At 37.0% G+C, this 23,111-nt stretch overlaps 1 protein-coding gene across 1 annotated transcript in view; it reads right to left on the minus strand.

The window, feature by feature from the left end:
- ANKRD31 (ankyrin repeat domain 31) overlaps positions 1-23,111 on the minus strand; it is a 139,179-nt gene that overhangs the window by 45,208 nt on the left and 70,860 nt on the right. The window contains exons 17-20 of the mRNA XM_082374969.1: positions 21,183-21,325; positions 15,245-15,407; positions 13,003-13,118; positions 9,095-9,182 (exon numbers count right to left, since the gene is read on the minus strand). Of these exons, the coding sequence (XP_082231095.1) occupies positions 9,095-9,182; positions 13,003-13,118; positions 15,245-15,407; positions 21,183-21,325 (510 nt within the window). The remainder of the gene's footprint in view (positions 1-9,094; positions 9,183-13,002; positions 13,119-15,244; positions 15,408-21,182; positions 21,326-23,111) is intronic.

A 23,111-nucleotide genomic window follows, 5' to 3' on the forward strand; every position in this document is an offset into this window, starting at 1 on the left:
CCCCTTTACCTCAAGCCTAAAGGGGTAGTTTCTCAAAGGACTATTAAGAGTGTAATGACTTTCTATTGAGGTGACAATGGACTCATATCTGACTTCCTCTTTGACCTTGAACATCTAGAGGTTGAGACCCTGAAATGCAGGGAGCTTCCACAGCACGGCAAGGAGAAAGTTGCTACTGTGCTAGGAATTAATTGTCCTTCCTTCTAACAGTGGGTCCAAGAAGCCAGGATCTTGAAGACAGTGTGTAGACTGCCCTGTGGTCCTGCTTATGAGGGTTTGTACCTGAGGGTGACAATCTGTGTAAGGTGGACCACCAGGAAAAAAAAGAAGCTGAGAGGAGACTGAGAGGGCCCAGGGAAAGAAAAATGTGCACTGTCACATTATGGGAGCTATGTAGAAGTTTCAGAACAGCCTCAGAAATTTTGTTTTGAAGAAACTTAGTTTTAAACAACTGTAAAAGAGTGATGGCGCCAACCACAGTCAGGACTTGATCACCAGCCAAGAACTCTAGAGTCCTACTGCCTTACCTCTCCTCCCCTAAAGGGGCAATGAAACCAAAAATAGGGATCATGATTAGAATAATCATGGTGATAACAGAATCATGGTTATAACAGAATAAAATTAAGTTACAAAGCCTGGGGGTGGGGAGGGGAGGAAAGTTTCTAAACTTAGAAGCATTAAAAGAAACAGCAAAGAGGCTGATACATTCTATTATACAGAATTTGAGAATTTCTGTATTTAAGCCCACACTAACATGTTATGAATAAAAAGACAGTTAAGAGGTGAAAAAAGTATTTGCAGCAGTTATGGCAGAAAAGGGGTCAATAACTTGATTATATAAAATGGCTCCAATTTATTAACAAACAGGAACAGTCAGTTTACGAAACAGAAAATAAAACTAGTGAAAAAGTACCACTAATAAAATCAATATGGCAGATGAAAATACGACGCATATTTTTTATTAAACTAGTAAAATTTTTTTTTTCCGTAAAATTATTTAAAATGAAAATACTGATGCTATTAGCAGCATAAAGGCAAACAAACACGAATGTGTGTTGGCAGAAGTACAAATTATTATGTAATACTTTAGGAAATCAATTTATCAATATGAACCAATAGATTTTAAAATGTTTATATATTTTTGACCCAATAATTTCAATTATGTTAATTTTTCCTAAGAAGATAATCCTAAACCCAGAAAAAACTATGTGTTGTAGTGTAATAGCAAAAAATTACAAAAATCTAAATGCTCAACAAAAAGGGGAAAATTAAGTAAACCATGGAACATTTATTGAACATTTACTATGTAACTACTAAGAATGATGACTATGACAAAAAAGAATGTAAAAACAGCACATCTAGCACACCTACCAAAAAAGATATCCTACATCCAAAGACAAAGAAACCACAATGAGACAGTAGGAGGGGTGCAATCGTGATAAAATCAAATCCCATACCTGCCAGGTGGGCAACCCACAAACTGTAAAATAATTATACCACAGAAGTTCTCCCACAGGAGTGAAAGTTCTGAGCCCCACGTCAGGCTCCCCAGCCTGGGGGTTTGGCAATGGGAGGAGGAAGCCCCAGAGAATCTGGCTTTGAAGGCCAGCAGGGTTTGATCGCAGGAATTCCACAGCACTGCGAGAAACAGAAACTCCACTCTTGGAGGGTGCACACAAGGTCTCATGTGCACTAGGACCCAGGGGAAAAAGCAATGACTTCATGAGAGCCTGGCCCAGACCTACCTGCTAGTATTGGAGGGTCTCCTGCAGAGGTGGGGGGTGGCTGTGCCTCACTGCAGGGACAAAGACACTGGTGGCAGTAGTTCTGGGTAGTACTCATTGGCGTGAGCCCTCCTGGAGGGCGCCATTTTCTCACCAAGACCTGGCCCCACCCAACAGCCTGTGGGCTCCAGTGCTGGGACACCTTGGGCCAAACAACCAACAGGGCAGGAACACAGCTCTACCCACCAGCAGACAGGCTACTTAAAGTCTTTCTGAGCACACAGCTGCTGGCTAAACACACCCTTGACATGGCCCGCCCACCAGAGGGACAACACCCAGCTCCACCCACCAGTGGGCAGGAACCAGTCCCTCCCACCAGGAAGCCTACACAAGCCTCTTATACAGCCTCATCCACTGGGGGGGCAGACAGCAGAAGCAAAAAGAACTATAACCCTGCAGCCTGCAGAATGGAAACAGCAATCTCAGAAAGTTAGACAAAATGAGATAGCAAAGGAATATGTCCCAGATGAAGGAACAAGATAAAACACCAGAAGAACAACTAAGTGAAGTGGAAATGGGCAATCCATCTGAAAAAGAATTCAGAGTAATGATAGTAAAGATGATTCAAGACCTTGAAAAAATAATGTAGGCACGGATTGAGAAGATACAAGAAATGTTTAACAAAGACCTAGAAGAATTAAAGAACAAACAGAGATGAAAAGTACAATAACTGAAATAAAAAATACACTAGAAGGAATCAATAGCAGAATAACTGAGGCAGAAGAACGGATAAGTGAGCTGGAAGCCAGATGGTAGAAATCACTGCTGCAGAACAGAATAAAGAAAAAAGAATGAAAGGAAATGAGGACAGCCTAACAGACCTCTGGGACAACACTAAATGCACCAACATTCACATTACAGGGGTCTCAGAAGGAGAAGAGAGAGAAAGGACATGAGAAAATATTTAAAGAGATAACAGCTGAAAACTTCCCTAACATGGGAAAGGAAATAGTCACCCAAGTCCAGGAAGCACAGATAGTCCCAGGCAGGATAAACCCAAGGAGAAACATGCTGAGACACATAGTAATCGAATTGACAAAAATTAAAAACAAAGACAAAATATTAAAAGCTACAAGAGAAAAACAACAAATAACATACAAGGGAATTCCCATAAGGTTATCAGCTGCTTTCTCAGCAGAAACCCTGCAGGTCAGAAGGGAGTGGCACAATATACTTAAAGTGATAAAAGGAAAGAACCTACAACCAAGAATACTCTATCCAGCAAGGCTCTCATTCAGATTCGACAGAGAAATCAAAAGCTTTACAGAGAAGCAAAAGCTAAGAGAATTCAGCACCATCAGACCTGCTTTGCAACAAATGCTGCAGGAACTTCTCTAGGTGGAAAAGAAAAGGCCACAACTAGAAATGAGAAAATGATGAATGGAAAAGCTCACCAGTAAAGGCAAACATATAGTAAAGGTAGGAAATCATCCACATGCAAATATGATATCAAAACCAGCAATCGTGAGAAGAGGAGAGTACAAATTCAGGATACTGGAAATGCATTTGAAATAAAAAAAACAGCATTTAAAACAATCTTGTATATATATAGACTGCTATATCAAAACCTCATGGTAACCGCAAACCAAAAATCTACAATAGATACACACACACAAAAGAAAAAGGAATCCAAACACAACACTAAAGTTAATCACCAAATCACAAGAGAAGAGAACAAAAGAGTAAGGGAGGAAAAAAGACCTAGAAAACCAAATCCGAAACATTAACAAAATGGCAATAGGAACATACATGTTGATAATTATCTTAAATGAAAACGGATTAAATGGCCCAACCAAAAGACATAAACTGGCTGAATGGATACAAAAACAAGACCCATATATATGCTGTCTACAAGAGACCCACTTCAGATCTAGGGACATACAGACTGAAAATGAGGGGATGAAAAAAGGTATTCCATGCAAACGGAAATCAAACGAAAGCTGGAGTAGCAATACTCATATCAGACAAAATAGACTTTAAAATAAAGACTGTCACAAGAGGCAAAAAAGGACACTACATAATGATCAAGGGATCAATCCAAGAAGAAGATATAACAATTGTAAATATATATGTACCCAACATAGGAGCACCTCAATATATAAGGCAAATACTAACAGCCATAAAAGGAGCAACTGACAATAACACAATAATAGTGGGGGACTTTAACACTCCACTTTCATCAATGAACAGATCATCCAGAAAGAAAATCAGTAAGAAAACACAGGCCTTAGATGACACATTAGACCAGATGTACTTAATTGATATTATGGAGCATTCCATCCAAAAGCAGCAGAATACGCATTCTTCTCAAGTGCACATGGAACATTCTCCAGGACTGATCACATGCTGGGCCACAAAGTGAGCCTTCGTAAACTTAAAAAAATGGAAATCCTATCAAGCAACTTTTCTGACCACAACACTATGAGATTAGAAATCAACTACAAGAAAAAAACTGTAAAAAACACGAACAAGTGGAAGCTAAACAATACACTACTAAACAACCAATGGATCACTGAAGAAATCAAAGAGGAAATAAAAAAATACCTAGAGACAAATGAAAACAAAAGCACGATGATCCAAAACCTATGGGACACAGCAAAAACAGTTCTAAGAGGGAAGTTTATAGCAATACAATCTTACCTCAGGAAACAAGAAAAATCTCAAATAAACAACCTAAGCTTACACCTAAAGCAACTAGGGAAAGAAGAACAAACAAAACTCAAAGTTAGTAGAAGGAAAGAAATCATAAAGATCTGAGCAGAAATAAATGAAATAGAGATGAAGAAAACAATAGAAAAGATCAATGAAACTAAAAAGTTCTTTAAAAAGATAAACAAAACTGATAAACCTTTAGCTGGACTGATCAAGAAAAAAAGGGAGAGGGCTCAAATCAATAAAATTAGAAATATAAAAGGAGAAGTTACAATGGACACCCCAGAGATACAAAGGATCACAAAAGACTACTACAATAAACTATATGCCAATTAAATGGACAACCTAGAAGAAATGGACAAATTCTTAGAAAGGTACAATCTCCCAAGACTGAACCAGGAAGAAAGAGAAAATACGAACAGACCAATCACAAGTACTGAAATTGAAATTGTGATTTAAAAGCTCCCAACAAACAAAAGTCCAGGACCAGATGGCTTCACAGGCAAATTCTATCAAACATTTAGAGAAGAGTTAACACCCACCCTTCTGAAACTATTCCAAAAAATTGCAGAGGAATGAACACTCCCAAACTCATTCTGTGAGGACACTATCACCCTGATACCAAAACCAGACAAAGATAACACAAAAAGAAAGAAAATTACTGGCCAATATCACTGATGAACATAGATGCAAAAATCCTCAACAAAATACTAGCAAATTGAATCCAACAATACATTAAAAGGATCATACACCATGATCAAGTGGGACTTATCCCAGGGATGCAAGGATTTTAAAATAACCACAAATCAATCAGTGTGATACAACACCACATCAACAAATTGAAGAATAAAAACCATATGATCATCTCAGCAGATGCAGAAAAACTGGACAAAATTCAACACCCATTTATGATAAAAACTCTCCAGAAAGTGGGCAGAGAGGGAACATTCCTCAACATAATAAAGGCCATATATGACAAATCTATAGCTAGCATCATACTCAAAAAAAAAAAAAAAAGAAAAAAGCTGCTGAAAGCATTTCCTCTAAGATCAGGAACAAGACACGGATGTCCACTCTCACCACTTTTATTCAACATAGTATTGGAAGTCCTAGCCACAGCAATCAAAGAAGAAAAAGAAATAAAAGGAATCCAAATTGGAAAAGAAGAAGTAAAACTGTCACCGTCTGCAGATGACATGATACTATACAACATTTCTATACACTAACAATGAAAGATCAGAAAGAGAAATTAAAGAAACAATCCCATTTACCATCACATCAAAAAGAATAAAATACCTAGGAATAAACCTACCTAAGGAGGCAAAAGACCTGTATTCTGAAAACTGTAAGACGCTGATGAAAGAAATCAAATATGACACAAACAGATGGAAAGATATACCATGTTCTTGGATTGGAAGAATCAGTATTGTCAAAATGACTATACAACCCAAGGCAATCTACAGATTCAATGAAATCCCTATCAAATTACCAATGGCATTTTTCACAGAACTAGAACAATGGAGACACAAAAGACCCCGAATAGTCAAAGTGATCTTGAGAAAGAAAAATGGAGCTGGAGGAATCAGGCTCCCTGGCTTCAGACTATACTACAAAGCTACGGTCATCAAAACAGTATGGTACTGGTACAAAAACAGAAATATAGATCAATGGAAAAAGACAGAAAGCCCAGAAATAAACCCACACTCCTATGGTCAATTAATCTAAGACAAAGGAGGAAAGACTATACAGTGGAGAAAAGACAGTCTCTTCAATAAATGGTTCTGGGAAAACTGGACAGCTACATATAAAAAAATGAAATTAGAACATTCTTTAACACCATAAAGATAAAATAACTCAAAATGGATTAAGGACCTAAATGTAAGACTCGATACTATAAAATTCTTAGAGGAAAACACAGGCAGAACACTCTTTGATATAAATCGCAGCATTATCTTTTTAGATCCATCTCCTAGAGTAATGGAAATAAAAACAAAAATAAACAAATGGGACCTAATTAAATTCAAAAGCTTCTGCACAGCAAAGGAAACCATAAACAAAACAAAAACTCACAGAATGGGAGAAAATATTTGCAAACGATGTGACCGAAAAGGGATTAATCTTCAAAATTTACAAACAGCTCATGAGGCTCTATATCAAAAAATAACCCGGGGCTTCCCTGGTGGCGCAGTGGTTGGGAGTCCACCTGCCAATGCAGGGGACACGGGTTCGAGCCCTGGTCTGGGAAGATCCCACATGCCACGGAGTGACTGGGCCCGTGAGCCACAGCTACTGAGCCTGCGCGTCTGGAGCCTGTGCTCCGCAACAAGAGAGGCCGCGATAGTGAGAGGCCCGCGCACCGCGAGGAGGAGTGGCCCCCACTTGCCGCAACTGGAGAGAGCCCTCGCACAGAAGCGAAGACCCAACACAGCCAAAAATAAAATAAATAATTAATTAATTAAAAAAAAATATGTACTTAAAAAAAAAATAACCCAATCAAAAAATGGGGAGAATAACTAAATAAAAAGAACATTTCTCCAAAGGATATATACAGATGGCCAAGAGGCACATGAAAAGAGATGGTCAATATTGCTAATTATTAGAGAAATGCAAATCACATCTACAATGAGACATCACCTCACACCAGTCAGAATGGCCATCACCAGAAAGTGTACAAACAATAAATGCTGGAGAGGGTATGGAGAAAAGAGAACCCTCCTACACTGTTGGTGGGAATGTAAATTGGTGCAGCCACTAAGGAGAACAGTACTGAGGTTCCTTAAAAAACTAAAAATAGAGCTACCATATGATCCAGCAATCCCACTCCTGGGCATATATCCGGAGAACACCAGGGTTCAAAGGGATACATGCAACCCAATATTCACTGCAGTGCTGTGTACAATAGCCAAGACATGGCAGCAACCTAAATGCCCGACAGATGAATGATAAAGAAGATGTGGTACATATATACAGTGGAATATTACTCAGCCATTAAAAAGAATGAAATAATGCTGCCATTTGCAGCAACGTGGTTGGATCTGGAGATTATCATACTAAGTGAAGTAAGTTAGACAAAGACAAATATCATATGATATCGCTTATATGCGGAATCTAAAAAGAATGATACAAATGAACTTATTTACAATACAGAAAAAGACTCACAGACTTAGAGAACAAACTTATGGTTACCAGTGGGAGAGGGTGGGGGAGAGGGATACACTGGGAGTTTGGGATTGACATATACACACTGCTATATTTAAAACAGATAACCAACAAGGACCTACTGTATAGCACAGGGAACTCTTCTCAATATTCTGTAATAACCTAAATGGAAAAGGAACTTGAAAAAGAACAGATATGTGTATATGTATAACTGAATCACTTTGCTATATATACATCTGAAACTAACACAACATTGTTAATCAACTATACTCCAATATGAAATAAAAATTTAAAAAATAATAAAGTAGCATATGGGAGAAAAAATTAAATACAGACCATCCATTGTTTAATTAATACTATCTAATACATTATTTCTCACACATCTAATAATTTCTGGTAATGCCTTAAATGTTTGAAATTTTGTGAGTTTCAACTCTAAAATTTAGATATGTTTTAGTAAATTAATGCCCAAAAAAAAAGAAAAAAGGTTATAAATCAAGGATCTTCCCAAGGTGTCTGATTTTATCTCAAAGGGTACTTTTATCTTATGAGCAGAATATGGGAAGTTTCATGCAGGATAAAAGAAGTAAACTAACAAGTCTTCAAATAAATCCTACTCAGGACAAATAATAATTTGGCTTATGGCTTAGTAATTATTATCAAATTGCAACACGACAAACATGGAATGTATAGTGAAGTCACAAACGATTCAGAACTGGTTCCCTCTGACATGAAGTTTTTCTAGTGCATTTGAAGATGTGTAATTATATTTTTAAAAATTCTTCCCAATGAAACACCAGTAGCATAACCATTATATAAAGAGAAACTTGCCCTAAATACTTCTATGAGAAGATACTTAGTCTACTCAATAACTTAGAATTAACTTTGAAGATTTATTATAACTTTTAAAAAATGATTTCATTTTATATTATTTTACTTTGGTTTCAAGGGATATCATACTCCTGCAAAGAGTAAAGTCCAAAATTAAGGTACTGACAGTACTGTACTCCCTCTGAAGGCTCTAGGGGAGGAAACTTCCTTGCCTCTTCTAGTCTCTGGTGGCTCCAGGCATTCCTTGGCTTGTGGTTGCATCACTCCAGTCTCTGCCTCCATCTTCACATGGCCTTCTCCTTCTCTCTGTGTCTCTCTCTTGTGTGTCTCTTATATGGACACTTGTCACTGGATTTAGAGCCCATTTGGAAAATCCAAGACAAATCTCATTTTCAGATCTCTAATTATATCTGTAAAGACTCTCCCCCCTGCAAAAAAAGTCACATTCACAGATTCTGAGGCTTAGAATGTGGACATATTTTTGGGGGAGGGCACCTTCAACCCCACTGCACTCCTATTTTGAATTCTACCAGAAAGTTAATTTGGCCTGTTCTTGAACTTCATAAAAATGCAATCATACTTATACCCTACCCCCCCCAAAAAGAAGATGAGATAGCAATACCTTGGATGATTGAAATAATCAGACTTGAGTATGAGTATATATTTACCTGCATCTTCAGGGGTTCTTATTTCAAACGCTAATAAATTTTCTTGTTTTTCTTCTAAATCTTGTAGAATGGCACTGATGGTCTGATGCTATCAGATAAAATATTAAAAACTTCATTACAAGAAGGTAGATGTTTTTCTCTGATATGCAACTGACAAATGCACAGTAAAAGTGCTAAAGAAAGTGCCACTAAAAATGCTCATTTCCCTTTATGTTCCAAATGTACTCAGGCTTTGTTTAAACTTAATTGTATATATATTGCATATTTGGGGAAAAATTAAACTTAAATATATCTTGATTTATGTAGCAGATCTGCTCCAGGAAAACAGAATGTAAGAGTAGCAACCATACAAAGAATCACAATTTCTCAATGACTTCTGTTATAGGCATAGGAGAAAAAGAACAACTCAGCACATAATATTTAAAGACCATATATATGCAACAAGTTCACTTTAAGGCTTTATGACTATCATTGCACACTACTGAAATTTCACACATAGTCTTACAAATACAAAACACTCTCAAAAACTCACAAAGGGGATTTAAAACCACCTCTTTATATACTTGTCAGTATTAATATTCCTGACTCAAATGCCTTCTATGTATTCTGCCCAGAACTTTCTCTTTCTTATGGGAGACGGAATTGTGGAGTGGACTCTGGAACTGGACTGCCTGGGTTTGAATTCCGGCTTCATCTCTTCCTAGCTGGGTGACTACAAGTTAATTATCTTGTAGCAAGATTAATTATCCTCTCCTTATCTGAACTGAGTAACACATATAAAATGTTTAGGACAGTGTCAGCACAAAGTAAAAGCTCAATAAATACTGCTTATTATTATTATATTAAACCAATCTCACACACAAAACCCCTGACTAATCTAATCCATACTGATTTCTTCTTCCTCAGAATTACTTAAGAATTTCAGTGCTACAGAAATTAGCATTAACATGTATAATGTCTTATATATTATATTTCCTCCATCAAAACAATGAGATCTTGTAGGCAGGAGCATGGGCTTTCATATTTGTATAGGTTTCCACACTGCTGGATATACAATTGTTGCTCAATAAATGACAACTGATGGACTGACTCGTACTATGTATCCTTTAATATATTCTCAAAACACCTTCATTTTTAAAAGATGTATGTCCTCAAAGCCTTGTGAAGTATGTTGCTCTAAAGTTTTACTTTGGTGCCCACAAGGGATATGGAAAATGCACATAATAAAACCATCCAGTTATGTGGAAAAGCAAACTAAAGGTCTAAATTTGTGACCAGACTAAGCCTCTACCTACAGGTTGGGATGAAGAAAACATCTTTTGGTGCTGACTTCCTGACTGTTTTGTTTCATATTGTAGATGCACTCAGTCTTGTCCACCATGGGCCATAACTTTTCACTCCATACCAGCTCCACATTTTACCATGGAGGGCCCAGTAAAACTTTCCCTCCAAGATCCCCCTTCTTAGTCCTTCATTACTATTTGTTTATCTTACCAAAAAAAAAAAAACAACAAAAAACAAAAAAACCCACTCCTAACCTAGGATCTGTCTTTGGAATAAGCAACTTATAGACAGTTTATACTCTACTTACTGTAAAGCTTCACTATGATTTTATTCCAGATTTACAACTTGTACTATGGCAGGATCATCTTTGCCTCTGACATCTCTTTTACAATTTTGAATATTAAAACATAGTGGTTAAGAGCACAGGCTCTGGAGTCAGACTGCCTGGAGTTTAATTCTGCCATTGCTACTTAATAGAAATGTAATTCTGGATTGTTACTTACCCTCTCCTACTTTAGCTTCCTTATCTGTAATGAGGAAGGTAATGATATTAATAGAAACTACCTAGAAGAATTATTATAAGGACTAAATGGGTTAATATAAAGCACTTAGAGGAGAGCTTACCATATAGTAAATACTCGGTGAATGCAAACTATTATCATTATTATTTTTTATTACTTCTGTACTCATTCTGTATGGAGGTAGAGAAGGAGGCTGCCTACACATGCTGTGATCTGAAGGTGTTAGAAGGTAGCACCAAACTAAAATCATCTCATTTCCTTTGCACCTGGCCATAGAGTCGCCCCCCCACCCCCATCCTCAATTTGGTTTGGAAATTTCAACATTCAAAAACAATTTTACATTTACAAAAGACAAACCCTTGATGATTTTAATGTCTGCATATTTAAGGTTTTTTTTCTTTTTTTTAAAGTTGGTTTTCACTAAACTCCTATATCTCCACTATATTCCTCTGTGGCTCAGCATCTAAAATGATATACATTATTCCTGAAGCAAATACCCATATAGTTAATAACAATAGGGTGATTTTTCCATAATGTTTTAATCATTACATGAAAATATACCTTAAAGATACTAATGGTCAATATGGTGAACTGAGCTGATACAGAAGGACTCAAGTCTACTCTAAACAATTGGAAAAACACATTAGACAAAATACAATAAACTTTAACCACCTGTCCCCAGCTAAGATTGGAAAAAGAAAGAGAAATAAAATGAAGTTAGTAGCAGCCCATGAGGGATCTGGAACAAACATAGATATTAGGGATTAGGGTCCTACAAAGGAACAGAAGATAAGGCCTCAGGGCCACATGAAGAAGGAGTTAGAATGGAGTCCCCTCATAAAGCTAGTGACCTTGAGTGGGTGTCCTTTATCTTAAATAAGGATTAGAAAAAATTCTACTTGTCACCCACCCAAGGCTTTGGGTAGAAAACCAGAGATCAAAGGCTATTGCCCAGAATATAGTGCAGAGAGTTAAAGAGATGGAAAATATGAAAAAGACATATGGAGACTGGTCTAACAGCCATCTAAATATGAGTTCCAAAAAAGGAGATACTGAGAATGGGAGAGAGGTAATATTCAAAGATATAAGGGCTGGGAGTTTCCAAAATACAAATGAGAAATGTGTCTTCAGATTAAAGGAGCATGTCTAGTCCTTAGAATAATTAATTAAAAACACATCCACATTTAGACATAACCTAGTGAAACTGCAGAATATAAAAGAAAAATCTTAAAAACTGTAAGCTTAAAAGACATTATCTACAAGGGAATGACAATCAGATTGACAATTAACTTTTCATTCATTACAAGAGATACCAGGAACAATGTAAAATATTTTTTAAATGCTGAGGCAAATACAATTTAGTTTGAATACCATTCAAAATATTTAAGGTATAAAATAGTTAATTAATCATAGTTTAGGTTCAATGAATAATATTTTCCCCTCTACACTAACAAAAAATATGTAAGGGAAATCTAATCAACATACATAGTCTTATTCAAAATAATATTTCATTGAGGATGCTACTTTGCTTAAGAAGTTAGTGTCTAGTAAGCTGTATATTTTAATCAAACTAAGAATATGCATCTTATATATTAATATATGTGCGACTACTATGTTGTTTTTTTTTTTTTCAAAAATATACGTTTACATGAGGGATTTCACATATAGCAAACACTATCACTATAAACCATGTGGGATCCACGTTGGTTAAACCAGGTTTCTCTTCTCTTCTCTGTCTGGGTTCCAGGGTCTTTTCTACCTAGTATGTATCCTAGATACTTTTTGGAAGTGGGTGGGTGAAGACACACTATGACAGTGGCACTGTCTGTCGGATAAGAAGTAGCCAAAAAACCCAATCTAGGTGTAAAGGATAGCAGCTAAACTATAATTCTGTGTTCAATGCAGATAATGGAGAGTTAACTATATACCATATTTTCTTGGTTCATTCTGTTCAATTATGCTGCATTATTTTCTTATGACAAAAAACATTTTCAACTTGTATGTCCTTAAAATAGAAAGAGTGCTGCCAACAGCCAATGGCTGGCTGGCCCAAAGAATGGCATTTTCTAGGCTGAAGAACAAAAGGATTTCAACTTCACTCACCATGGCAAGGTTTTCTTTTGTTTTTTCTTGGTGTGAAACAGAACGTGTATCAACAGTTTTGCAGTCATCACAAAAACACTGTTTATGTCTTTTTGCCCGGATAGCAGGAATTTTTACTTTAAAACATAAAATTAGAAAATATAAGAATGTGCAAAAATTTAGCATCATTTTATCAATTGTAATGGTGACAGGAATGGGAAGGATAAATTAAGTTTATAATTACTATGATATCTTAATGTTGGTCAGCACCTCATTATTTATTATCAATTGACTAACTACAGCTAACATTTGCTGAATACTTATCACATGCTGGACATCGAACTCTTTTCCTGAATCATCTTATTTAATCTTCATATGAGCCCATGAGGTAGGTAATTAATTACATCTATTTTACAGAAGAGGAACGTGAAGCTTAGAGGGATTCAAGAAGTTGCCTAAAGTCACATAGCTAGTACTGAAACCAGATCTGACTTCAAGTCCATGCTCTTAAATACTATGACTATAATTCATTGTCTCTGTAGAATTCTCTCTGAACCTTCTCCCATTTTGGATTCTCTTTCTCCATATATGGGTACCCTATACCCCTCATTCTGTTGGGGAACCTGATGAAGGAAAGGTATATACAAGAAACAACAGAAAAGTGGGATTAGATATAGCACTTTATAACAAGAGTGCCCAATAACTCCAAATATGGCTGTGAAGAGGGAAAGAGACATGCCTGGGGCTCTAAGAAAGTCCCTGACCCTATGGACTTAGCATATGGTAGCAGGCAAAGAAAAGAAGATTTGTGTGTCAGTCTCTTGACTTTGACCTACATGTGATCTAGCTCACTAGTAAAATAGGACACAATGATTATCCTTGCCTCTCACCGATCATATCAGTAACAATGATTCCTCCCTTGAAAACAAACAGTTGGTAAGGTTGTGGTAGGCTGGGGGAAAAGTGAGTCACGGGGGTTCTCTTCCCAATATTCTCCCTCATAGAGAGGACAGATAAGTTCCCGGCTTTCTTCTTCTATGAGTCAAGGCTCAGGCATGAAGGAAAAGGAAGAACAATTCCCTCTCCTCAACACTCCCCAAATTGTGTTTAACTGCCTGTTTTCTGGTTTATCTCCTCACAAGACTGGAAGCTCTTCTTGGGCAAGTGCCTGGTTTTTATGGCAGGTGCTCAACAAATGTATGTTTTCCCAATTAGTGTTCACTAAATGCTTCTTTCTTTTTTTTTTTTTTTAACACATCCATCACCTGACATTGTCACCGTGTGTGTGTGTGTGTGTGTGTGTGTGTGTGTTGGTGAGAACATTTAAGATTTACTCTCTTGGCAAATTTTAAGTGTACAATTTATTATTATAAACTATAATCATCATCTTATATATTAGCTCCCCAGAACTAATTCATCTTATAAGTGAAAGTTTGTATTCTTTGACCAACATTTCCCCATCTCCCCCCCATCACCCCCTCCCCCAAGCCCTTGGCAACCACCATTCAACTACCTACCTGGTTCTTTAAGCTTGACTTTTTTAGGTTCCACATATAAGTGACACCATAAAGGGTTTGCCTTTCTGTGTCTTTCTATGCTTATTTCACTTAGCATAACATCCTCCAGGTTCACCCATGTTGCCACAAATGGCAGGATTAAATGCTTATTTCTTATAGATAACTCATTATATTATTTAAGTGCAAACTACTGCTAAAAATGGCTCACAAAATTTTACCTGACTATATATTCCCTTGAAATATTCTTTCCATTGTAATATATTACACATACACTCACATACATATATAAGCATAATATATTTGCTTAACAAATTCATATTCTAGCATTAGAAAGTTTGTCTTAAAAAGTTGGCATCATTACAAATTTTGAAGTAATGGAATCTTAGTTTCAAAGACTTTAGTATAATGTCATTCTTTTCCGGCTCCACTACAAGTAAACCAATCTGCATAGTTTCAGTAACATCTCTATCTCAGATCCAATGTTATGAGAGATTAATGTTTGTTTAATGAATGATATATGTTTTGTTTCAACATATAATTCCAATACAACAGGACCATATAATCTATAAATTAAACCAAGTTTGGAAATGCTATTTCTAAAAATAAATGATGCTTTTCAAGAGTTTAATAAACATACAAAACATTTATCCCTAGTTATGAAACAATTTACACAAATCTTAAGATTTTCTTTTTCTAAGCAGAGGCACACACCTTTATAAAATAGCAAGCACCACTGACATACATACCAGTGACTATAGCATTACTCTCATCTCTATTGTCAGTCTCAATAGCACCATAAGATTTTAGCAGCTCTTTCATGTTTTTATCATCTGTTTCATCCAAAGCAGTCTTCTGCTTTTGATCCTTTTGATTAGGGTTTGCTCCGTGTTGTAGTAGAATCTCAGCTGCCTAAAAGGTATTTTTCCAAAGTTATCTCTACAGACACCTAAGATCAATAATTCCTGCTCTCATTACAAGACACCAATATCAAGTATTAAAAGATATCAAAAAAAGTTTTCAAACGCTGACCAAGAAAATCTTGATTAAATTTGATATGACAACTGTAAACTGCTCCACTGATTTGGCCTGATCTGTCCTCACAGAAGAACCAAACACGATGACATGAAAGTACCAGATATGCTGCCTTCATCGCTGAAGAGGCAGACTTTGGTAGACTGATGTGCAAAAGGATTTACTCTATCTTTTTAACACAGCCTTTTGTCCTCCTCTAAGCTGCTGGAAGACAGGGTGGAGAAGGGAGCAAGGATCATTTCAGGATTACATTAAATTATACACTGTATTATAAATTGCCATCAGACATAGTTGAATAAAGTTTCATTTGAACTATATTTCAGGTATGTTACTTGTTTAGGAGGTTTTATAAGCTAGCCTGGGAACCTAATGTCCATTCTAATATTTTCTATGCAAATATGTTTCCTAAATAGATGACATATTCACAGAATGTTAATAAGATTAAAAAGAAACAAAAATAATCTACTCCAACCCCACCTTTTAAAGAAGAGAAAACTGAGGTCAAAGATAAATGTTGTGACATTTTGGGGGCAAAAGTTTCTAATATAAATAATGCTTCCCTGAATAACTCAAATAACTCAGATTTGTGTTTAACAAATTTGAATAACTCAAAGTTGTGTATTAGAAGTAAGTTTATAATTCATCGAAGTTAAAGATTGTCACTAATTAGTTGACAGTATAAGTCAACTAGTAAAAAACAGTGATTCCATCTGCACAAGGCAAATGACTCAAACCATTGAAAAACCTTTTGTTTAGGAAAAATGGTCAGTATTTTGTTAAAGTAAAGATATGCATATGTGCTAGTAGCTTTTCTCTTTCAACTTGTGTCCAGGTATGGAAAAGCAGAAAAACTTAGGAGCAAACGGGCCAGCAGAAATAATAAGGATAGCTCCTTCTTTGTTCTATCAGCCTAGAGTTAGCCCAGCCTAAAGGAAAATATATTTGTTTTAAAGTCAAGCATACAAAACTCACTCCTGCTACTTACTAGCTATGTCCTTGGGCAAGTTATTTACCATCTGAACCTCATTTCTCTCACCTATGAGGCTTAAATGTGAACCCGTGTAAAGTATTTGGCACATGGTGGGGCTTAAGGAAAACACTCCCCTATTTAGCCCTGTGTAATCTCCAGCCTGCTGGCTCTTTGCCTAATCTCGTGTAGTTTCCTTACGCACATTTGTAGATCAGCCAAGGAATTGAGGGGATTCCCCTTTAAATTTCTGGAGAATTCTCTCTGTGCAGATATATTCTGTCTGGTATTTTGCCCCATAAATTTTAGCTGTTGGAGTTTTAAACTCCAAACAGTCTTCTCAACTCATTGAGATCATATGGCTATTTGCTTTCTTCCTCCCTAGGCTTCTGCCTGGAAACTCCTCCTAGTCCATGAGGTGGGGCAATCATACAGTTCGTCTCATTTGTTTCCCTCCTCTCAGGGATCACTGCCCTCTGCTGCATGTTGTCTAATGTCTCAAAACTGTTATTTCATATATTTTGCTCACTTTTCTAGTTTTTAAGGTGGGAGGAAATATCTTATCCCTGCTATCCCATCTTGTACAAAAGTGGGTACCCATTCCCACCCACATTTTATCTTTAAAAAAAATCTTTTCCTCTTATTCTTCTTTTCCTTATCTTTTTATTCTCCACATTTTACAATGCAGAATACATGACCATCTTGGAAGATAACTTAAAAAAGAAATTGAGATTTTTTTTAAATTGAAAGTTGAAAAAGAAAATAAGATGTTGAATAACTTTGCATGTAGTCATGCCAGAGAGAAAATTAGGAATTAAATATACAGGGTGTTATAGAATTAATACTTAGTAGGTCTACAGTACCATATGTTTACCTTTCTCGCTCCCCCTTATTAATCTTCCTAGATCATCTATCAATATCCTACCTCAAAATAAAGAAATAGGGACAAAAGGGGAGAAAGTGAGTCAGAAATAAAATGAGTCAATGATAGAAGAACTGTCACATGGAGGGAAAGTTAATGAAGATATGAAGAAAGATGCTGGCAATATATCAGTACCAAAGGAATTAAAATATCATTAAAAATACTACCTCTTCTTTTTAAATAGAATATTTCTCCTTAAAGTAAAGGCAACAGAGATGTGGAAGGTTATTCCAAAAGCAAACTTTGTCTTTATCACCACTTAGGTAAAAGAATGTCAGTAATTCTCTAGATAAAGCAATAGCAAACTATGGCCCATGGACCAAATCCAGTCTGCTGCCTGACTTTGTAAATTAAGTTTTATTGGCACACAGTCAAACCCACTCATTTACATGTTGTCTAGGGTTGCTTTTGCACTAGAACAGCAGTTGAGTAGTTGCAATAGAGACTGTGTTGCCCAGAAAACCTAAACTGTTGATTATCTAGCCCTCTGTAGGAAATATTTACCAATCCTTGCTCTAGACCAGAGCTGTTCAACAGAGTTTTCTTTGATGATGGAAATGTTTTAATCTATACTGTCTAATGTGGAAGCCACTGCCACATGTAGCTATTGAGTACTTCAAATGTGGCTAATGCAACCGAAGAATTGAAACTTTCAAAAAAAAAAAATTTATTTATTTATTTTGGCTGCTCCGGGTCTTAGTTGCTGCACTAGGGTTCTTTGTTGCCGCAGGCTGGACCTTCATTGCAGTGTGTGGGATCTTTTAGTTGAGGACTCTTAGTCGCGGCATGCAAAATCTTAGTTGCGGCATGCATGCGGGATCTAGTTCCCTGACAAGGGATCAAACCCAGGCCCCCTGCATTGGGAGGGCAGAATCTTAACCCACTGGACCACCAGAGAAATCCCTGAATTTTTTTTTTTTAAGATTTTTTTTTTTGATGCGGACCATTTTAAAAGTCTTTATTGAATTTGTTACAATATTGCTTCTGTTTTATGTTTTGGTTTTTTGGCCACGAGGCATGTGGGATCTTAGCTCGCCGACCAGGGATAAAACCCTGCAACCCCTACTTTGGAAGGTGAAGTCTTAACCACTGGACTGCCAGGGAAGTCCAAGAATTGAATCTTTTAATTCAATTAATTTTAAGTAATTTAAATTTAAATAGCCACATGTGGTTAGTGGCTACAGTATAGGACAGTACAGCTCTAGATCAAATTCCTTATTTCAAGGGTAAAGATATCATTATCTTTTTCAAGCAGCAGAACTAGGCCTAGAACTCAAGTTCTCTAAAATCCAGTTCGGTGTTTTGTCAAGCTCCCTTTTTGCTATTTCCTGTGGTGAATTTTCAGTTCTTGGCATTTATCTTTACAGAAGACCCTCTACATCTGAGTAATCATTTTCTCTAACCCTTGAAGTTACCAAATTTCTATGAGGGAAGCTACAGTCTTCAAAATAGGAAAATTCTCACTTATGAAGGCTACTTACAAAATTTGATCTAATCAAACATCCCTCACTGCTCAATAACATGGCATTTTTTCCCATCCATCAAGTCAACATCTTTCTCTTGAGTTTTGGTCAATTTACCACTGGTCCCTGATATTGTAAATAGCCAACAATAAAATGGAAATACACTACAAATTGATTACAAAGTCAAAATGTAAAGATGTAGGATTTCCTTAAGTCATATATTAAAATAATATTGTAGAAATGCTTGAAGCACCTGTGAAGCAACTGATAAATGAGAAACTTAGAGGTAAAACTGTTAACCTAAAAAAAAGAAAAATTTTGAATATGAATGGATTAATACAGGACCTAGGGAAAACTTGTGGTACCTCTCAGAATTTTTGAAAAAAATACCTTCCCTGAGGTCATGATGCAAAAAACCAACTGTGAGATAAAGGATGTCCTATGTGCTGTCATACTGTTTTGCCAGAAAAGCTAGGCCAAGAAAACATACATTATTCTGTTTTTACTGTTCCAGAAATCAGTATTATTTCAATTAGAAACTAAATATAATACTATTTAGAAAAGAGTTAACATAGCAGGCCTAAAACTGCTATCTAGAAAGGCTGTTTGCTAGGTTGGTCTGAGGCTGGCATCTGTGAACTTGGCTGGTAAACAGTGCACTACACTGATATAAAACTTTCCCTAATTGATAAGAGTGGCTCTCTGTGCTTAAACTCTCTACACAAGCAATGTGGTTTATACTTCTGGGAGTCTGGAATCTTGCTATGTGCTAGGCAGAGGGTGCCTACATGACCAGCCCTCAATATAAATCTTGAGCACTGAGTTTCTAATGAGCTTCCCTGGACAGAAACATTGCACTTACGTTGTTACATTTTCACTGCTGAGGGAAAAGCAAACTGTATGTGACCTCTCATGAGGAAGAGTGCCTAGTACAGCCTGCACATGGATACCTCCAGACTCCACCTTTTTCTCTGATGATCTCCCTGTGTATCCTTACCATACTGCTGTAATAAATCTTAGCTATGAGTACAATCAGATGCCGAGCTCTGTAACACCTTCTAACAAATTTCCAAGTATAGGGGTGGTATTGGGAAACCCCTTATTTTGTTTATATTGCATTTTTCAGGATAATGTCTAAAATCCTAATTTTCCTACTATGAAATTTTGGCCCTTATTTAAGTGGTTTCACTTTAAGTAACCTTTTCCCTGTACATACAACCAGTAAATTCATCACTTCAATGACTCTTCCTGTTTGCTTTCTTCCATTGCATGACCACATAACTTTGAGACTTTGTCAATTCTTCTTCAATTTAAATATCTTAAAGGTCAAAGAGCTTCTTTGATCAAAAGAAGCCTCCCTGGACATTAGCCCACCCATTTGGTATTATTCTTAATCTTTAGTTTATCTCTCTTATCTCTGCAAATCATAAATTCAATACTATTCTTTCACATGACTATATTTAGACTGAAAACAGTGGGGATATATTTTCATAAAATTAAATAAAAACTACCAGGCTATTAAAAATACCTAGAGACAGATAAAGTAGCTTTAGTGAGAGATCTAAGGAATTTTTTATATGAACCTTGGTTTTATATTGTTGTTGTTGTTGCTGGTAGTTTCCTTAACTATTTTTCAAAGCCAATAATTATTCCTGAAGTCTTTATTGCCTACTGACAAATCTCCTAAGGTTTGTCAAACAAAAAAGATGAGTTTAAAAATCTGGAGAATTTTAAAGTCTAGATTTGAAATTCAGTGTTAACTGAAATAATTACCCTGGTAATTTTCTCTTGTGATATTTTTACCATAGCTATCTGATTAAAAAAAAAAAAAAAAAAAACAAAGGAGAAAAGAATACAAGAACCCCCAAGGAAACAAGCAACTTGAGCTTTTACCCATTTCTTTGAAACTTCAAACCCACTGAGAAATTTCGAGTTTAAAAAACATCTGGCTGTCACATATATCATCACTATATAGACTCTTTTATACACAACAGCAAAGCATTTAACGCAATTAAAATTGGAATGTATTATACTAATAGGCTGTGTTTACTTCTAGCCCTTTCATTTTATTCTCACTTACATGAATTATATGATGAAGAGACAATGGAAAAATGATTCATTAGGAAATACACTGGTTTTCTAATCTATATGTAATATCATATTCATTTGTACTTTTAAGCAGTTTTTAAAAATCATTTGTTTTAAGGAATCACTTTAGTTTGCAATTTAAAATATCTTCACTGTCTTCACTCACTTTTTAAAGAAAAAGAAATAGGAATCTAATCTGATGTGCACTATACCTTTAAATGGTTGTTTGCAACAGCATCATGTAAGGGCAGAATTCCATCTACATTTTCACAATTAACATTAGCACCAGCTTTTAACAACTCTACTATTATATCATTACATCCCGTACTAGCTGCCTCATGAAGTGGTGTCCAACCTAAAAAAGGAAAAAAGAAAAAACAAAACAAGCTGCTTACAAATCAGTATTCAAGTAGTATATTCATTAGTAAGTTTATTTGCACTAATGGAATTATTATCTCTATTGATTCAAATGTATATACTAAGTACTAGACAAGAAATAATATTGAAAACAGGCTACCTTAAGATCCCTGAGCCCAGAGCTGCCCCTGGACACAGCCCTGTCCACCAGAGGGCCCAGGATCCAGACCCGCCCACCAGTGCACAAACACTAGACCCAGGACGTACAGGGCCCTGTAGTCAGAGACCCTGGCACCCAGTTCCACCCACCAGTGGGCAGGCACCAGCCGAGAAACCCTTGGGCCCCAGGTCTGTGCACCAGCAAGGCTGCTCTAGCCTCGGGAACAGCCTCACCCACAGTGGGTTGACACCAGCCCCAGGACAACTACAGCCCCACAGCCTCCTGTGGCAGGAGTCAGCCTACCCAAGGGCAGGCCAGCACCAACCCTAGGACCAGCTGGGTCCAAGCTCTGCCTAGCAGTAGGCCAACACAAACTTTAGGACACACTGAACCCCACAGCCACCTGTATCAGGAACTGGTCCCACTCACCAGCAGTCCAACACGAGCTCTGGGACCCCTGGGTCTTGAAGCCAGTCCCCAGGACCTGGCTCTGCTCGCCAGTGGGCTGGCACTGGCCCCAAGAACTAGCTTCACCCACTGGCAGATGGGCACCAGCCCTGGGATCTCCTATACCCAGACTCTGCCCATCAGTGAGCCAGCACTAGCCCTGGGGTTCCCTGGGGTTCAGCAGCCAGCCACCTTGTGACCTAGCCCCACCAACCAGGGGCCAGCAGCCTCCACACAAAGCAGGGCCTGGCAACCAACCATACTGTGAGCCAGCCAAGCCTATGAGACCACACACAGTAGTCAGCCTGCCACAACAGAAGGACCCATGCAGCCCACCTAGGGGGCACCCCTAGAACGTACAGCTCTAGTGATCAGAGGGGAGTGAACTCCTGGAAGCTTAAGACATTTCCTATAAAAGGCTACTTCTCCAAGGTTGGGATATGTAACAAGCCTACCAGATATACAGAAATGACTAGTTAGGCAAAATGAGGCAACAGAGGAACATGTTCAAAACAAAGGAACAAGATAAAACCTCAGAAGAAGAACTAAGTGGAGATAGGAAATCTACCTGAGAAAGAGTTCAAGGTAATGACTGTAAGGATAACAAAAGAACTTTGGATAAGAATGAATGAACAGAGAAGTTAGAAGTTTTTAACAAAAAGAACAACCAAACAGATGAAGAATAAAATAACTGAAATGAAAAATACACTAAAAGGAATTAACAGTACACTAAATGACATATATAGGAACGAATCAGCAAGCTGGAAGACAGAGTAGTGGAAATCAAGAAGTGAGGACAGTTTAAGAGCTCTCTGGGACAATATCAAGTGTACCAACATTTTCATTACAGGAGTCCCAGAAGAAGAAGAGAGAGAGAAAGGGATGGAAAGCATATTTAAAAACATAATAATCTGAAAACTCCCCTAACCTGGGAAAGGAAAGAGACATCCAGGTCCAGGAAGCACAGACAGTCCCAAACAGGATCAACATAAAGAGGATCACATTAAGATACACTGTGATTTAAATGGAAAAATTTAAAGATGAAGAGAGAATATTAAGAGCAGAAAGGGAAAAGCAACAAATAACATACAAGGGAACTCCTATAAGGCTTTCAGCTGACTTTACAACAGAACTATGGAGGTCAGAAGGTACTGGCAGCATATATTTAAAGTGATGA

This window comes from Balaenoptera borealis (assembly GCF_965194805.1).
Source record: "Balaenoptera borealis genome assembly, chromosome: 2".
In the NCBI taxonomy this organism is placed as follows: domain Eukaryota; kingdom Metazoa; phylum Chordata; class Mammalia; order Artiodactyla; family Balaenopteridae; genus Balaenoptera; species Balaenoptera borealis.